The sequence below is a fragment of the Cebus imitator genome, unplaced genomic scaffold, assembly GCF_001604975.1.
Source record: "Cebus imitator isolate Cc_AM_T3 unplaced genomic scaffold, Cebus_imitator-1.0 Scaffold73, whole genome shotgun sequence".
In the NCBI taxonomy this organism is placed as follows: domain Eukaryota; kingdom Metazoa; phylum Chordata; class Mammalia; order Primates; family Cebidae; genus Cebus; species Cebus imitator.
The window spans coordinates 3,030,302-3,044,656 of record NW_016107388.1 but is presented as its reverse complement, the minus strand read 5'-3'; the positions used below and the strand labels follow the sequence as shown (position 1 = coordinate 3,044,656).

The 14,355-nt window shown below is 37.5% G+C and overlaps 1 protein-coding gene across 1 annotated transcript in view; it reads left to right on the top strand.

Moving 5' to 3' along the window:
• Window positions 1–12,205, top strand: part of PCMTD1 (protein-L-isoaspartate (D-aspartate) O-methyltransferase domain containing 1) — an 85,818-nt gene extending 73,613 nt beyond the window's left edge. The window contains exons 6-9 of the mRNA XM_017531767.2: window positions 2,010–2,027; window positions 5,530–5,552; window positions 6,108–6,109; window positions 9,066–12,205. Of these exons, the coding sequence (XP_017387256.1) occupies window positions 2,010–2,027; window positions 5,530–5,552; window positions 6,108–6,109; window positions 9,066–9,433 (411 nt within the window). The 3' untranslated portion in view covers window positions 9,434–12,205. The remainder of the gene's footprint in view (window positions 1–2,009; window positions 2,028–5,529; window positions 5,553–6,107; window positions 6,110–9,065) is intronic.
• The last annotated feature ends 2,150 nt before the right edge of the window (window positions 12,206–14,355 follow it).

Below are 14,355 nucleotides of genomic sequence, written 5' to 3'. Positions count from 1 at the left end.
GTTTGTTGGCCTCAAGTATGTCTTCTTTTGTAAAGTATCTGTTCATATCCTTTGCCCACTTTTGAATGGGCTTGTTAGTTTTTTTCTTGTAAATCTGTTTTAGTCCTTTGTAAATTATGGATATCAGCTCTTAGCATTTTTCATCCACAGAGACAATGAATACAGAAGGCTTTAGGCTGAAAAGAACTTGGTCATTTTCAGACCAGGCATAAGGTCCAGAGTGGTGGAAGCTCATTGGCTGGCTGTGGAGGATGGATTATCATGGGAAAAACAGGCAGGCCAGGCCAGTCAGGAGGCTTTTCTTACACCCAAGGGAGTGGATGATGGTGTGGATGGCATTGTTTGAAGGCAGAAAAATAGCAGACTGTAAGGAGTGTGGGTGGCAGAAAAAGAGGAATTCATTTTCCCTGAGGCTGGCATTATTTACTGTTGCTAGGAAGACTGGAAATGACATGATTTGGAAATAGGTACAGAAAGACCCAGCATTTTCTTTTCACCGTGTTTGAGTTGTCTGTTACCGTACAGACAAATATCAGGTAGTCAGGTGGCACGACCCTACTGCATGAGCAAGGTAGAAATGGAGACCCCTCAACATGAACATGGCATTTTAGGCTAGTATTAGAAATGGATGAGATCACTTAGCGGAAAGTGGAAATAAAGAGGAGATATTGGAGTTGGACCTGAGGTCCGCCAATTTAGAGATAAAATGGAGGAAGATGAATTAGTGAAGGAGAGGCCAGAGGTGGTGGGGGAAACTAGGGTCAGGTCCCCAGGGTGTTGAAAACCAAGAAAGAAAAGTTTCAAGGAGGGAGTGATCAACCTAATGGGGTGAATGAGAGCTTCAAAAGGAGAGGAGAGAGTGGTATTCATTGGTTTGACTTAGATCATAGTTTTTTTAACCATGAGGTAAAATTATTTACCAAAAAGTAACACATCTTGACTTAGTTTGCCTTTTAAATGAATTTATTTCATAGGAACTTGGCTTTATAGAAAGATATAATTTTATTTTCAGTGTTCATTCTACTACTGTCTTTGGAGCTGTGTGAATTTTGGACTTTTGGGGTGTTTTTGAAAATTCTATGAAGTAGTATTTGTTTTGTTTTTACGACGGAGTCTCACTCTGTTGCCCAGGCTGGAATGCAGTGGCACGATCTCAGCTCACTGCAAGCTCCGCTCCCCAGGCTCAAGCAATTCTCCTGCCTCAGCCTCCTGAGTAGCTGGGATTACAAGTGTCCACCACCAGCCCTGGCTAATTTTTGTATATTTAGTAGAGACAGGGTTTCACCATGTTGGCCAGGCTGGTCTTGAACTCTTGACCTGAAGTGATCCTCCTGCCTTGGCCTCCCCGAGTGCTGGGATTAAAGGCATGAGCCACCTCGCTCGGCCTGAAGTAATATTTGTAAAGTGCTTTTCTTAGTGCCTGGCATGTAGTAATTGCTTGATAAAAAGTGATGTTGAGTTTTTGGGAGGGTTAGTAAACTATATTTGTTCTTCCCTGCCTAAGTTCTTACCAAATGAGATAGGCTTGGAGGTCATATAGATAAAGGTTGAGAGGTCAGCTTTGTTACCAAGCAAAGTAGGTGAGAGAATATGGCTTTGCCTTCTACCCTGACATTAGACAGACCAACCCACTCACCCAGTTTGAGGCGGCGGTGCCAGCCTGCCACTGTTGGAGTCTACCTTTAAGTACATGGTGAACAGAGCCTAGTCAATGTGTGAGTCCTAGAGGAAAGTAGGCACATCCCAGAGGAAAAGAGGAAGGAATGACAGCCCAACATGGCAGCTGTTTTTTACACGGCTGAAATACACAAGCCTAGCCGTTCCTCCACCCTTGGGAAGAATGTATGTGATGATGCTGAGAGGCTCACGTGGCTCTCTGGTGAGTGTTGCTTGCTGAGAGTGTTAGTGACATAAACGTTTGTTCAGCTTGACCTTGGAAGAGCGCTTTGCAAGCATTTTCCTCTAATGAGAGCCACCATCAAAGGGGATTTGTTGACCACTCTTTACAGATTTGTGAGTCAGACTCTGTGCTCTTATTGTGATCTCATTTAGAAAGAAATTAAGCAGTACTAAAAAGTTTTCAACCTTTCATAATTCAGAAAGTGTTAGAAACCATTTTTTAAAAATACATTTGCTAATATATACTTTGGCTACCTATAAAAATGATTTGAGTCCATATATAACAATCTGTATAAAACAAGAAAATTAAAGATAAAACTAGAATGATAAAAAAGGATTATCATAAGAGAGACTTATTCTATTGGAAACATGAGGTTACTCTGTGGAAATGTTTATTTAAACTTCCTGTCTAGTAAAATACAGGTGTCACTGGGTATACTCTGAGACATAGTAAAGTACAGGACATTCATTTCTTTCTATCACCAGAGTCAGTGATTATCACTTGGCTTGCATTGTATGATTATTTCCATGAAGTCTACTTTTTAGTAGACTACAGATGCTCCTCGACTTATGGTGGGATTATGGCCAGATAAACCCATTGTAAGTCACAAACATTGTGAGTGGAAAATGGATTTAATGCTGGAAACACAGCAGACAGTCACCAACTTAGAATGGTTTGACCTTACTTTGGTTGCAAGAATGATACTCATTTAGTAGAAACCAGAACCCCATCATGAGACATAAGTTGAGCTCCTCAGCTTAAGGTGGGGTCACATCCTGATAAACACATTGTAAAGTTGAAAAATCCTGCATGGTACCATTGTAAGTCAGGGACCATCTGTATATTGTATCTGTTTATGCTATTTTAGTACTATTTATTATAGTAGACTGTACTATAGTCACTGGTCCCTATTTAAACTCCTTGTAACAATAATAACAAAGTAAAACTATTTTCTCCTTCCTAGTTTTCTAACACTAGAATTACAGTTTATGATAATTTTGTTTAAACTATCCTAACTGGATGGGAAGTAATAAAAAGAAGTAATGAAAATTTCAAAGCTTGGCTTTGACAGTGGCCTAACCGTAAATATCATACAAAAGAATGCTTATAGAATCCCTTGTTGATTTCTGTGCAGCAGCTGTTTAACTGTTTTACCTTGTAACTGACACTGTTAAAATCTCAGAGTTCTATCAGTAGTTATTTTATTTTTTACTGACAGTTTATTAACATGTGTTTATTATACTTTAAGTTCTCGGGTACATGTGCAGATCGTGCAGGTTTGTTACATAGGTATACGTGTGCCATGGTGGTGGTTTGCTGCAGCCATTACCCCATCATCTACCTTATGTATTTCTCTGAATGCTATCCCTCCCCAATACCCCCACCCCCTGCTATTCCTCCTTTAGCTCCCCCACCCCCCAGGCTCCAGTATGTGATATTCCCCTCCCTGTGTCCATGTGTTCTCATTTTTCAACACCCACTTATGAGTGAGAGCATGCAGTGTTTGGTTTTCTGTTCTTGTGTCAGTTTGCTGAGAATGATGGTTTCCAGTTTCATCCATGTCCCTGCAAAGGACATGAACTCATCCTTTTTTATGGCTGCATAGTATTCCATGTTGTATATGTGCCACATTTTCTTTATCGAGTCTATCATTGATGGGCATTGGTTCCAAGTCTTTGCTATTGTGAACTGTGCTGCAATGAACATACCTGTGCATGTGTCTTTATAATAGAATGATTTATAATCCTTTGGGTATATACCCAGTAATGGGATTGCTGGGTCAAATAGTATTTCTAGTTCTAGATCCTTGAGGAATCACCACACTGCTTGGTCCAGATCTGAGTTCAAGTGCTGGGTATACTTGTTAATTTTCTGTCTTGTTGATCTGTCTAATGTTGACAGTGGGGTGTTAAAGTCTCCCACTATTATTGTGTAAGAGTCTCTCTCTTTGTAAGTCATTAAGAACTTGCTTTATGTATCTGGGTGCTCCTATATTGGGTGTGTGTATATTTAGGATTGTTAGCTCTTCTTGTTGCATTAATCCCTTTACCATTATGTAATGCCCTTCTTTGTCTCTTTTAATCTTTGTTGGTTTAAATCTGTTTTATCAGAGACTAGGATTGCAACCCCTGCTTTTTCTTGCTGTCCATTTGCTTGGTAAATCTTCCTCCATCCCTTTATTTTGAGCCTATGTGTGTCTTTGCACGTGAGATGGGTTTCCTGAAAATAGCACACCAAGGGATCTTGACTTTTCATCCAGTTTGTCGGTCTGTGTCTTTTGATTGGAGCATTTAACCAATTTACATTTAAGGTTAATATGGTTATGTGTGAATTTGATTCTGCCATTTTGATGCTAGCTCATTGTTTTGCCCATTAGTTGATGCAGTTTCTTCATAGCGTCAATGGTCTTTACATAGCATAGATAATATGCTGTGAATGCACAGTTTCCATCTTCCCTCATTTTAAGAATGTCAACACAAATCTAAGTGGCTGATAAGACTGCCATTGGTTGGATTGAATGACATTTATAACTGTGAATGTAAAATAGGAGTAAATTTAGCAGAATAAGGTAAATTGGATAAGAGGAGCCTAAATTTTTAAAAAAATCCATTATACCTCCGAAATATTTACAGACTAAATGATATAAAATATTTCATCAAAATAATCTGGGGTGATGATGGGAAGAGTGATAATTGCTGAAGCTGAGTGCCCAGATACATGGAAGTTATTAAACTATTGACTCTTTTCTGTGTATACAGTCATCCCTCCTTATCCTTGGGGGATATGTTCCGTTACACTCCCGGGGATGTCTGGGCCTGCAAATAGTACAACATCCTATATATACTGTGTTTTTTCTATCTGATAACTGAGGCAGCTACTAAGTTACTAACGGGTTGGTGGTTTGTATGGTGCAAAAATTGCAGACAGAGGGATGATTCACATCCCAGGCAAGACAGCATGAGATTGTACTACACTGGCCAGAACAGCTTCACAATTTAAAACCTAGGAGTTGGTTTATTTCTGGACTTTTCCATTTAACATTTTCAGACCATGGTTGACCGTAGAAAACGGAAACCATGGAAGATGAAACCGTGCATAAAGGGAGACTACTGTACTTGAAAGTTTCCGCAGTAAAGAGAAAAGTCATCAGTGACCAACAGTAACTTATACAAATGAGTCAGGAATTATGTGAATTTCTAAGAAATAAAAACTTCATATAGTAATATTCAGAGAATGAAAAAAGTTTTAAAAATTGATATTTGCCAAAATTTAATAGGATGCATGGAGAATAAGTTTTTGTGGGTGTGTAGTAGTAAGTCAAAATAGCTTTCTTTTGAGAGGACATTATTCCATTAATTGCAGGGAGTTAAAATATGAAAGAATGCAACTACAGAAAGACCCCTCCCCCAAAAATATATATATATATATGAGTTTTTTTGCCTAATGTATCTTACAGTAATTGAATTGCTCATATTACACAACTTACTAAAATGGAATCATAATTTTTCATCTTGATTCATTACAAATTTTATTCCACTTAAAAGTCATATTTCGTTCTATGTGGGTTTTTTTTGATGGGGTTGGGGAGAAGACATTCTAAAAAGAAAGATGTATTGTTTAAAGTTCAGGGGCAGAAGAGACTTCGTAAATTGTGGGACTACGTCGCATTGAGCTATATGAAGTTGTTGCTTTCCAAGGTCATAAAAGACCCCCAGATCATTAGTTTTGTATGTTTCAACCTGCATAAAATCCCCTTTTCAATCTTTGTTAGCAAACAAAAATGATTTCTGACTCCTAGACTTCTATAAAACCTAAAAATCCACATAAAGCCTACCTTTTGGGAAACAAATGGAGCCTAAATGTGTCAACTATAATTTTGGAATAAAAGTTTAAATTTAAAAAGTTTTCATAGCAGTCAGGATTAGTATTGTCTCATCTATTAAATTCTAATCTCATAACTGGAAGCGTTAGAAACAAGAGAATCTTAAGGAATAGACAATATGGATGATGTTTGAATAAGTAGGACTGAGACTTATCTAAAAGCTTTTGTTTCATTCAAAAGAATTTATTTTTAAATATTTTGAGACAGTGTTTCACTCTGTTGCCCAGGCTGGAGTGGAGTGGCATCCACGGCTCACTGCAGCCTGGACCTCCCCGGGCTCAGACGATCCTCCCACCTCAGCCTTCTGAGTTTCTGGAACTACAGGCGTGTACCACCATGCCCGGCTAATTATTCTGTTTTTTTTTGTAAAGACAGTATTTCACCGTGTTGCTCAGACTGGTCCCAAGCTCCTGGGCTCAAGTGATCTGCTCACCTCAGCCTCCCAAAGTGCTGGGATTACAGGCTTGAGCCATTGTGCCTCCAGTGAAATTTTAAAATGAAATTTAAAATCCAAAAGAAATTTTAAATGAAGCTCACATGAATGCTACTTTAGGACTTCTGAGTGTTAGCAGCTACTAAAGTCAAGTCTGAATCTTTTTCCATGCTGGGTCCAGTTGGTCTTGAAGAATTTCAGGTATTCCTCTGATGATTTAGGATTGAAAGATATATATCCCTGGAATAGCACACAAGATTGGCAAAGGAAGAACGTAATTACAGTGTTGACAGAGAATGCCCGTAAGATGAGAAAGATTCAAGAGCAAAGATCAGCTGAAAAGACTGATACAGTTTCTATTTCCTGGCTCCTTTATAATTTCTAAAACTTTTAGGGTAGATTTATTCTTTGTCCCTTTACAGAGCTGTCTCAGGCGTAGTCCTGGGTGCTTTCCTCTGCTCTTGGTCTTTGCATGTTACCACGGGCTGATGACATGAGATTAGTGTCTCCAGCCCTGACCTTGCCCCTCAGCTCCGGAGTCATGATCTAGCTGCTATGGCAGGACAGGCAGCAAAACCTGCATTCCATATGTAGTCTCCTAACATTGAGTTATTACTTGTAAATCATTGAAAATGGTGATGAATATAACGTTGGAGTTATTGTTATCTCTACAATGACATTGTAGTTATTATCTCTTCTGTTCTATGAAAAAAGGAATAATAACTATTTCAGAGATAATAATGTGAATATGTAAGAGACAATTCACATCTAACACAAACTAAGTACATTTTTTTTTTTTTTTTTTTTTTTTGATGGAGCTTCGCTCTTGTTACCCAGGCTGGAGTGCAATGGCGCGATCTCGGCTCACCGCAACCTCCGCCTCCTGGGTTCAAGCAATTCTCCTGCCTCAGCCTCCTGAGTAGCTGGGACTACAGGCACGCGCCACCATGCCCAGCTAATTTTTTGTAGTTTTAGTAGAGACGGGGTTTCACCATGTTGACCAGGATGGTCTTGATGTCTTGACCTTGTGATCCACCCGCCTCGGCCTCCCAAAGTGCTGGGATTACAGGCTTGAGCCACCGCGCCCGGCCATACTAAGTACATTTTAAAATTTTCTTCTCAACCTGTTCTCCCCTCTGTCTTTCTCATGTCAGTAACTAATAACCAGCATCTCGCCTAGTTGCTTAGGCCAAAACCTTAGGTGATTTCCTTGATTATTTTTTTCCACTCTCATCCCCTACATCAAATCCATTTCTATCCTATCTTCAAAATGTATTATACCTGAAATTTGTCCCATCTCTCCCATCTATACTGCCACCCCCTAGGGAGTGTGGTCATTTTTCAAGTGGATTACTGAAGTACTTCAGCTGATCTCGTGCTCCCAACTTCATCTACACTAGCCTTCCTTCAGCTTCTTGAACATGTTAAGCTCATTTACCTTTTAGGGCTCTGCTTCCCTCTGCCCCAAGATATTTACATGGCCCCATGATATTTACATTACATCATCTAGATCCTAGCTAGGACATGGTCTTCTCAGGGAGACCTTTATGACCACCTAATAGAAAACAACTAGGGCCAGGCGTGGTGGCTCACACCTGTAATCCCAGCACTTTGGGAGGCCGAGGCAGGCGGATCACGAGGTTAGGAGTTTGAGACCTTCCTGGCTAACATGGTGAAAACTCATCTCTACTAAAAATATAAAAAATTAGCCAGGTGTGGTGGCATGTGCCTGTAGTCCCAGCTACTCGGGAGGCTGAGGCAGGAGAATCGCTTGAACTGGGAGGTGGAGGCTGCACTGAGCTGAGGTCATGCCACAATAGTCCAGCCAGGGTGTCAGAGCGAAACTCAGCCTCAAAAAAAACCCAAAAAACCCAGAACCCCACTTTCTGTCATGTCATTGGTGTTTTCCTTTTTTTCTTGTATTCCCTATTTTTCTTCTTCATAATTGATTTTTGTTTACCAACTCCTTGTAAGTTGCATAAGTGCAGGGAGTGCAGACTTGGTGGTCTGAATCATCCAGTGTGTCTAAATGGGTTCTTTAACAGTGCCTGGCAGATACAAGTTAATACATATTTGTTGACGAGTGTTAAATAACTTAGTGAACAATTTTGGAAGATGCGCAGAGCAGGTGGTTTTTGAACATTTTAACATACAGGGGGCCGGGCATGATGGCTTACACCTGTAATCTCAACATCTGGGGAGGCTGAGGTAGGAAGATCACATGAGCTCAGGAGTTAAAGAGACCAGCCTAGGCAACACAGTGAGATCCTGTCTCTGCAAATAATTAAAAAATTATCCTGGCGTGGTGGCGTGCACTTGTGTCCCAGCTACTTGGGAGGGTCACCTGAGCAGGAGGGTCACCTGAGCCTGGGCGGTTGAGGGCAAGCCATGATTGTGCTGCTACACTTCAGCCTAGGCTATAGTGAAACCTTGTCTCAGGACAGACAGAAACTATATAGGGGATGAGATTTTACATATGCTGTTATGAATAGATAGTACTTTTCATATGATTTAAACATCAAAAAGTACAAACGGTACACAGGGTGGTCTCTTGTCTCCTAATTACTTCATTGTCACGCATCCTGTTTCTAAATGTTTATGCTTCCAGAGAATTTTTATGCATATAAATTCCAACACACAGACACACACATACATGCCCCTGTTGATTTTAATTTCTGTGCTGTCCATCGGTACTTGGTGTATAATAACTACTCTGAAACCTTTGTTTTTATATTTTCTGTATTTGCTAAAATATGCTAAGAAACACGTTTTGTTCCATGAAGAAAAGGAACAATAGATAATGTTTTATTTTTAATGTTTTCTTTCTTGTGTTTTGTGTTTGCTCTCAGCTCCCTGTGCTGTCAGGAATCTACAGGACTTGGCACGTATTTACATTCGACGCACACTTAGAAATTTCATAAATGATGAGATGCAGGCCAAGGGGATTCCTCAAAGGGCTCCACCCAAGAGGAAAAGAAAGAGAGTTAAACAGAGAATTAATACTTACGTATTTGTGGGTAATCAGCTTATTCCTCAGCCTCTAGACAGTGAGGAGGATGAAAAAATGGAAGAAGATAACAAAGAAGAGGAAGAAAAAGATCACAGTGAAGCAATGAAGCCAGAGGAGCCACCTCAAAATTTACTGAGAGAAAAAATCATGAAGCTGCCCCTCCCTGAATCTTTAAAAGCTTACTTGACATATTTTAGAGACAAATAACTTACTTAGGTCAAGAACAAAGAATGTCTACTGATAATTCCTTTAGTCTTGAAAATGTAGCATTTGTTAGGAGTTAAAAGAGAGAATTATTTCTTTCATCAGAGTAAATTATAGTGCAAAAGAGTATAACTTGTGTCAGTAACAAAAATGACGTATTCAGTGATTAAAAGAATCCCTTTTATAAAATCTATTTTTCTTTAAATCTTGGAAAAATGTTTTAGCTCAGAATGATTTCAAAGTGGAATGCAACAGTAGTTAAGACTTGTGTACTATAAATCCTTTTCTGATTCTTTACAGATTTCTGGTGGTGAGGGTTAGATTTAATTTTATATAAGGTTTAAATAATTGTTCAGCTTATATGATCTGAATTGCAGTTGTTTGCATTTCCTCTATGAAAACTTTGTTTATCTAATAAGGAGATCAAATGCTTTGTAGACCTATTTACCTTACTTTTCTTGCAATCACTGTTGCTGGATTGCTGTACATTTATTCTGGGCAATATATGAGTGCAATAGCAATACAAGATATTGAATAATTTAGCTTTAAAAAAATCCCACAAATTTTATGAAATTTTACAGCCCTGCTACTTTTGCTTTTGAATCTCTTGCCAAAAGACATGGGTAAAATATCTGCTTCTCTCATAGAGATTTTTAAGAGCACAGCAAGTGAATTATTAAAATAGAAAGTATATACTATTACTTTGTATGGACCCTTTACATTTTCACTATTTAAAAAAATGAGGTTATCTTAACTCTCTAGACTTAAAAGTATGGTTAGAATTGTTTTTTCTGTAGTTCACTGTATAAAGTATTTGTTTTTTTAAAAAAGCAAAACCATTGTTATCTGTGACTCTTGATAGGACATAGAATGAGTGAATGAGCATGAATGATGGCCCCCCTTTTGGATGGCTCCGTTAAGTAGCAGGGCCAGGGTAGACCTGGTCAGTGGATGCACTTTAGCAGATGGAACTTCTAGTTTATCTGAATATTTATCTTTGACAAGGTAGGGCTGAGCTTGCCTACATTTGCTTTGGATCTTTCTAGTATGGGAAATATTCACAGGAATTATGTGTAGATATCTTTTGTTTTGAAAATCCTGTTCAGAAAACAGTGTAGTCTTTGGGACCCATGCTGTATTCATTTCACTTCTTCCCATATTTTTTGTGTTTCTTTTGGTAAAACTATAATGGTTTTCATTTTTTACTTAATATCACACAGTTAAACTGTTCATATTTGAGCTGTATTGTAGCTTATCAGTGATAAAACAGGTAGTAACTGCCATTTGTTTTCCTAGTAAGGCCTGAAAACAGCCATTCCTTGTTAAGAAATTGTACAATGTAACATACTTACTAGTGTTACATGGATTATATATTTCTTATTGGGAAAAATTTGAGGGTATCATGGACTACCACCAGCATTATTACTGCAGTAGTTGCTCAGATTTTGTCAAGGAATCCCAATCAATGCATAATGAAAGGATTATTATCTCTCGGCTAAGATTCAGATAGTGTTTCAAAAATCTCATCTCCAGTAATTCCACAACATCTAAAAACAAGTGTTTATAATCATGTAAGCATGAAATTGTCCCAAGTAAGTGAGGATATTTTAGTTATGTGAAAGATAGTTTCATGGAAGGTATTTGTTTTATTCCAGTGGCTGGGTTGGTGGAATTGAGGGTATTTCTACAGTTATTCGTAGGTGATTACTAAACTGCTAAGAAATGCCCCATGTCGTTTGTATCTAGGAAAGAAAAAAAAATCAGTTTTCATACTGTCATCTGTCAGAAATGTTCAGTTTGTTTTGAATTAAATGTTGCTTTTGAAGTTTAATCTTGAATTCCTGGTGGCATGTTTTTATATAGAAAACCTGGGGAAAGTTATCATCTGTCTCATCTCCCCTGCTTTTTTCCCCCCCTTTGGTTGGAGCTGCTGTTGAGATGTGTAAAAACACTTATTCTTAAATGATGCTTTTACTATTTAGGAGAGAGTTTTTGTTAAGGGTGTTTTTGAAGATTGGCTTTTCCATATAGTCTTTCATTCTTTGACCCTTGGCAAAGTGTACAGTAGATTTTAATGATCATTGCATATCTGTCATTGAAATGTATCTTTTATGTTTTTCAGTGCATTCATTTTACAGTTGTGACTTTATCATTGACTTTAAGAAGAATAAATAAAAAATGAAAATTAAAGTGAAATCCTTATCTATTAATGCAGATATATTAGAATAAGAATATCTTGGGTTTGGGGTTTGTGTTTTATTTTTTAATGAATTTATGTTTACCTGAGTATGGAAAATTATGCTTTACTGGTGGAAAAGTAGCAAGTAAAGATGAAGTAAAAGTAAGTGAAAATGATGGGTAATATAGTCATGGAATTTTATAGTCAGATAAAACAGTAAGTATCACCTAATTTGGGTGTTTATTTTGCAGATGAAAAAACAGACCTAGAACTATGGCATGTTTTGCCTGAAACATAACAGTGAGTTAGAGACAGAGCCTAAGAGAGTATCCAGCATCAGATCAATCCCAAGAATCCGTCAACATCATAGCTACCCAAGAAGATAATTTAAATCTCTACTGCTTATTGGTCACTATATTTGGTTCTAGTATTAATAAAGAAAAATGTTATTAAAATAGCATACATAGTGGTAAAATAAAATACAAAAAGTACCTGTTGATTTCTAGCTGTTTGAGATGATAAAAGTGCAGCAAAGCTTGTTAAATCGTTGGAAGACTTGGAAAACTATTTTAAATAAACAATTACATATAATTAAGATCGTTCTCCCATGGCCTGACTTTTATGTTTGTCTTCTTCTTCCATTTAGACAATCTCAGTACAGCTATGGATATGCTCAATTATGGTATACAGTTGTCTTTATTTGGACATCTCATTGTCCTTTGACTATTGCCACCTCTGCAAAGTATACAAGTTTTTAAAAATTTATTTCTATAAAATCGTAGGAAAATTTGCAAAATATGAAGTGTAAGAAATAATTTAGTGTACATGCAGGTAGGTACATGTGTGTGTACCCATTGGGTTCAACTAATAGCCTTAGCATCTCCTGCTTGCCCCTTCCCAACCACATCTTAATCCCGCCCTTCTCAGGCGGAGCGATTTGGTGTTTATCATAATCGGCCTTTTTGTTCTCATTGTATTACATGCCTATATCCCTAAACAATTCATCCATGCTAGGATCCTACTGTATGCATTCTGCAGCTCTCTTTTTCATGTTACCTTTCTGAGATTGCCCCATGGTGTGTGTTGTTTCTTACATTCACACTTCACAGTTTATTCTACTGTTGGTGGACATTTTTTGTTCCCTCAGTTCAGTTGTGAACATTCTTTTATATGTCTTGTGACTGTACACGTGTGAGAGTCTGCATAGGGCGTCCATCTAGGAGTAGAATTACTGGGTCGTAGGAAATCGTTTCTATTCACTTTTACCTAGATGATGCAAGTTTACTTCCCAAAATAGTGTAACTATGTGTTTCTTCTAGCAACGTTTAAATGTCCCAGTTATTCTACATTTTCACCTACATGTGACAGATTTTTTTTCCTGTTTGGTAGTGTGAAATATCTTCTTAGTGGACTTTGTTGCTTATGAAGGTTATTTATTAAGGGGGTTTTATCTTCAAGTGTTTCTTCGTTTTAGGTTTCCTTTCTGCAAACTGCTGTTCAAGGGTTTTGTAAATTTTTTATTGGGAGGTTTTTAAAAAAATTGCTTTGTGGGATTTTTTCTGTAGTCTAGATATTATTCCACTGTCAATTATATGTGTTGCAAATATCTTTTCTCAGTTTATAGTTTCTAGAATGTTTATGGTGTCTTTTTGATGAATTGACATTTTCAGTTTTAATTGTCATATTCATCTTCACTCTCAATTTTAAGATCATGGAAATATTAACCTATATTTTCTACAGAAGTTCTATGATTTTGCCTTTTACATTTAAATCTGCATAATAGCTGGAATTGATCTTTGTGTATGGTGAGAAATAATGGTCCAGTTTCTTTTTTTAATTTATTGATCAATTGTTTGAGGGCCATCTTTTGAAAATCTCTTTTTTCTTCTTTGACCTGCAGTGTTAACTTTATCATTGTTTTCATTTATTTTTGCTTTGTGTCTAGGCTTTCTTTTCTGTTTTCTTAGTTTATATAACCCTTTGCCAATACTACACAGTTTTATTTACTGGAGATTTACAATAATTCTTGACCTAGTAAGATAAATCACTTCACTTTATATGCGTGGAGTTTCTTGAACCTTTGGGATTGTAGACTTTAATGTAAATTTCAGAATTGGGTTCTCAGATTACATACACATGCGCACACACACACTCCTCTTTGGGAGTTTCTTGAGAATCACTTTGAATTTGTAGATCATTTTATGCAAGAATTAACATGTTTAAGTCCTCCAGCCCATGAACATAGTAGTTCCCCTTTTTTAGTTAGCCAAGGACGATTTGGCTCTAAGGTCTAATATCTTTTGTCAGATCTAGTTGTAGATATTTTATTTCAGTGATGTAGTTTACAAAATTGTATTTCATTGGTTTCTGTACATTAATTAAATCCAATACTATCTCTTATGATTCTTTTAGGTTTTCTTTATAGTAAATCATATCATCTTTGAATAAATTTTAGACAGTTTTTTTCCTCTGGGTTTTATTTCTTATTTTGCCAGATTTGCCAGTTGTGGCCTCCAGTATAACTGAATAGTGATGAACAAGAGCACTCTTATTTCTTTATTTTAATTTTTTTATTTTTTCATAGGTTATGGGGGTACAGGTGGTATTTGGTTATATGAGTAAGTTCTTTAGTGGTGTTTTGTGAGATTTTGGTGCACCCATCACCAGAGCAGTGTACACTGCACCCTATTTATAGTCTTTTATCCCTTGCCCCCTCCCATGCTTCCCCCCAAGTCCCCAGAGTCCA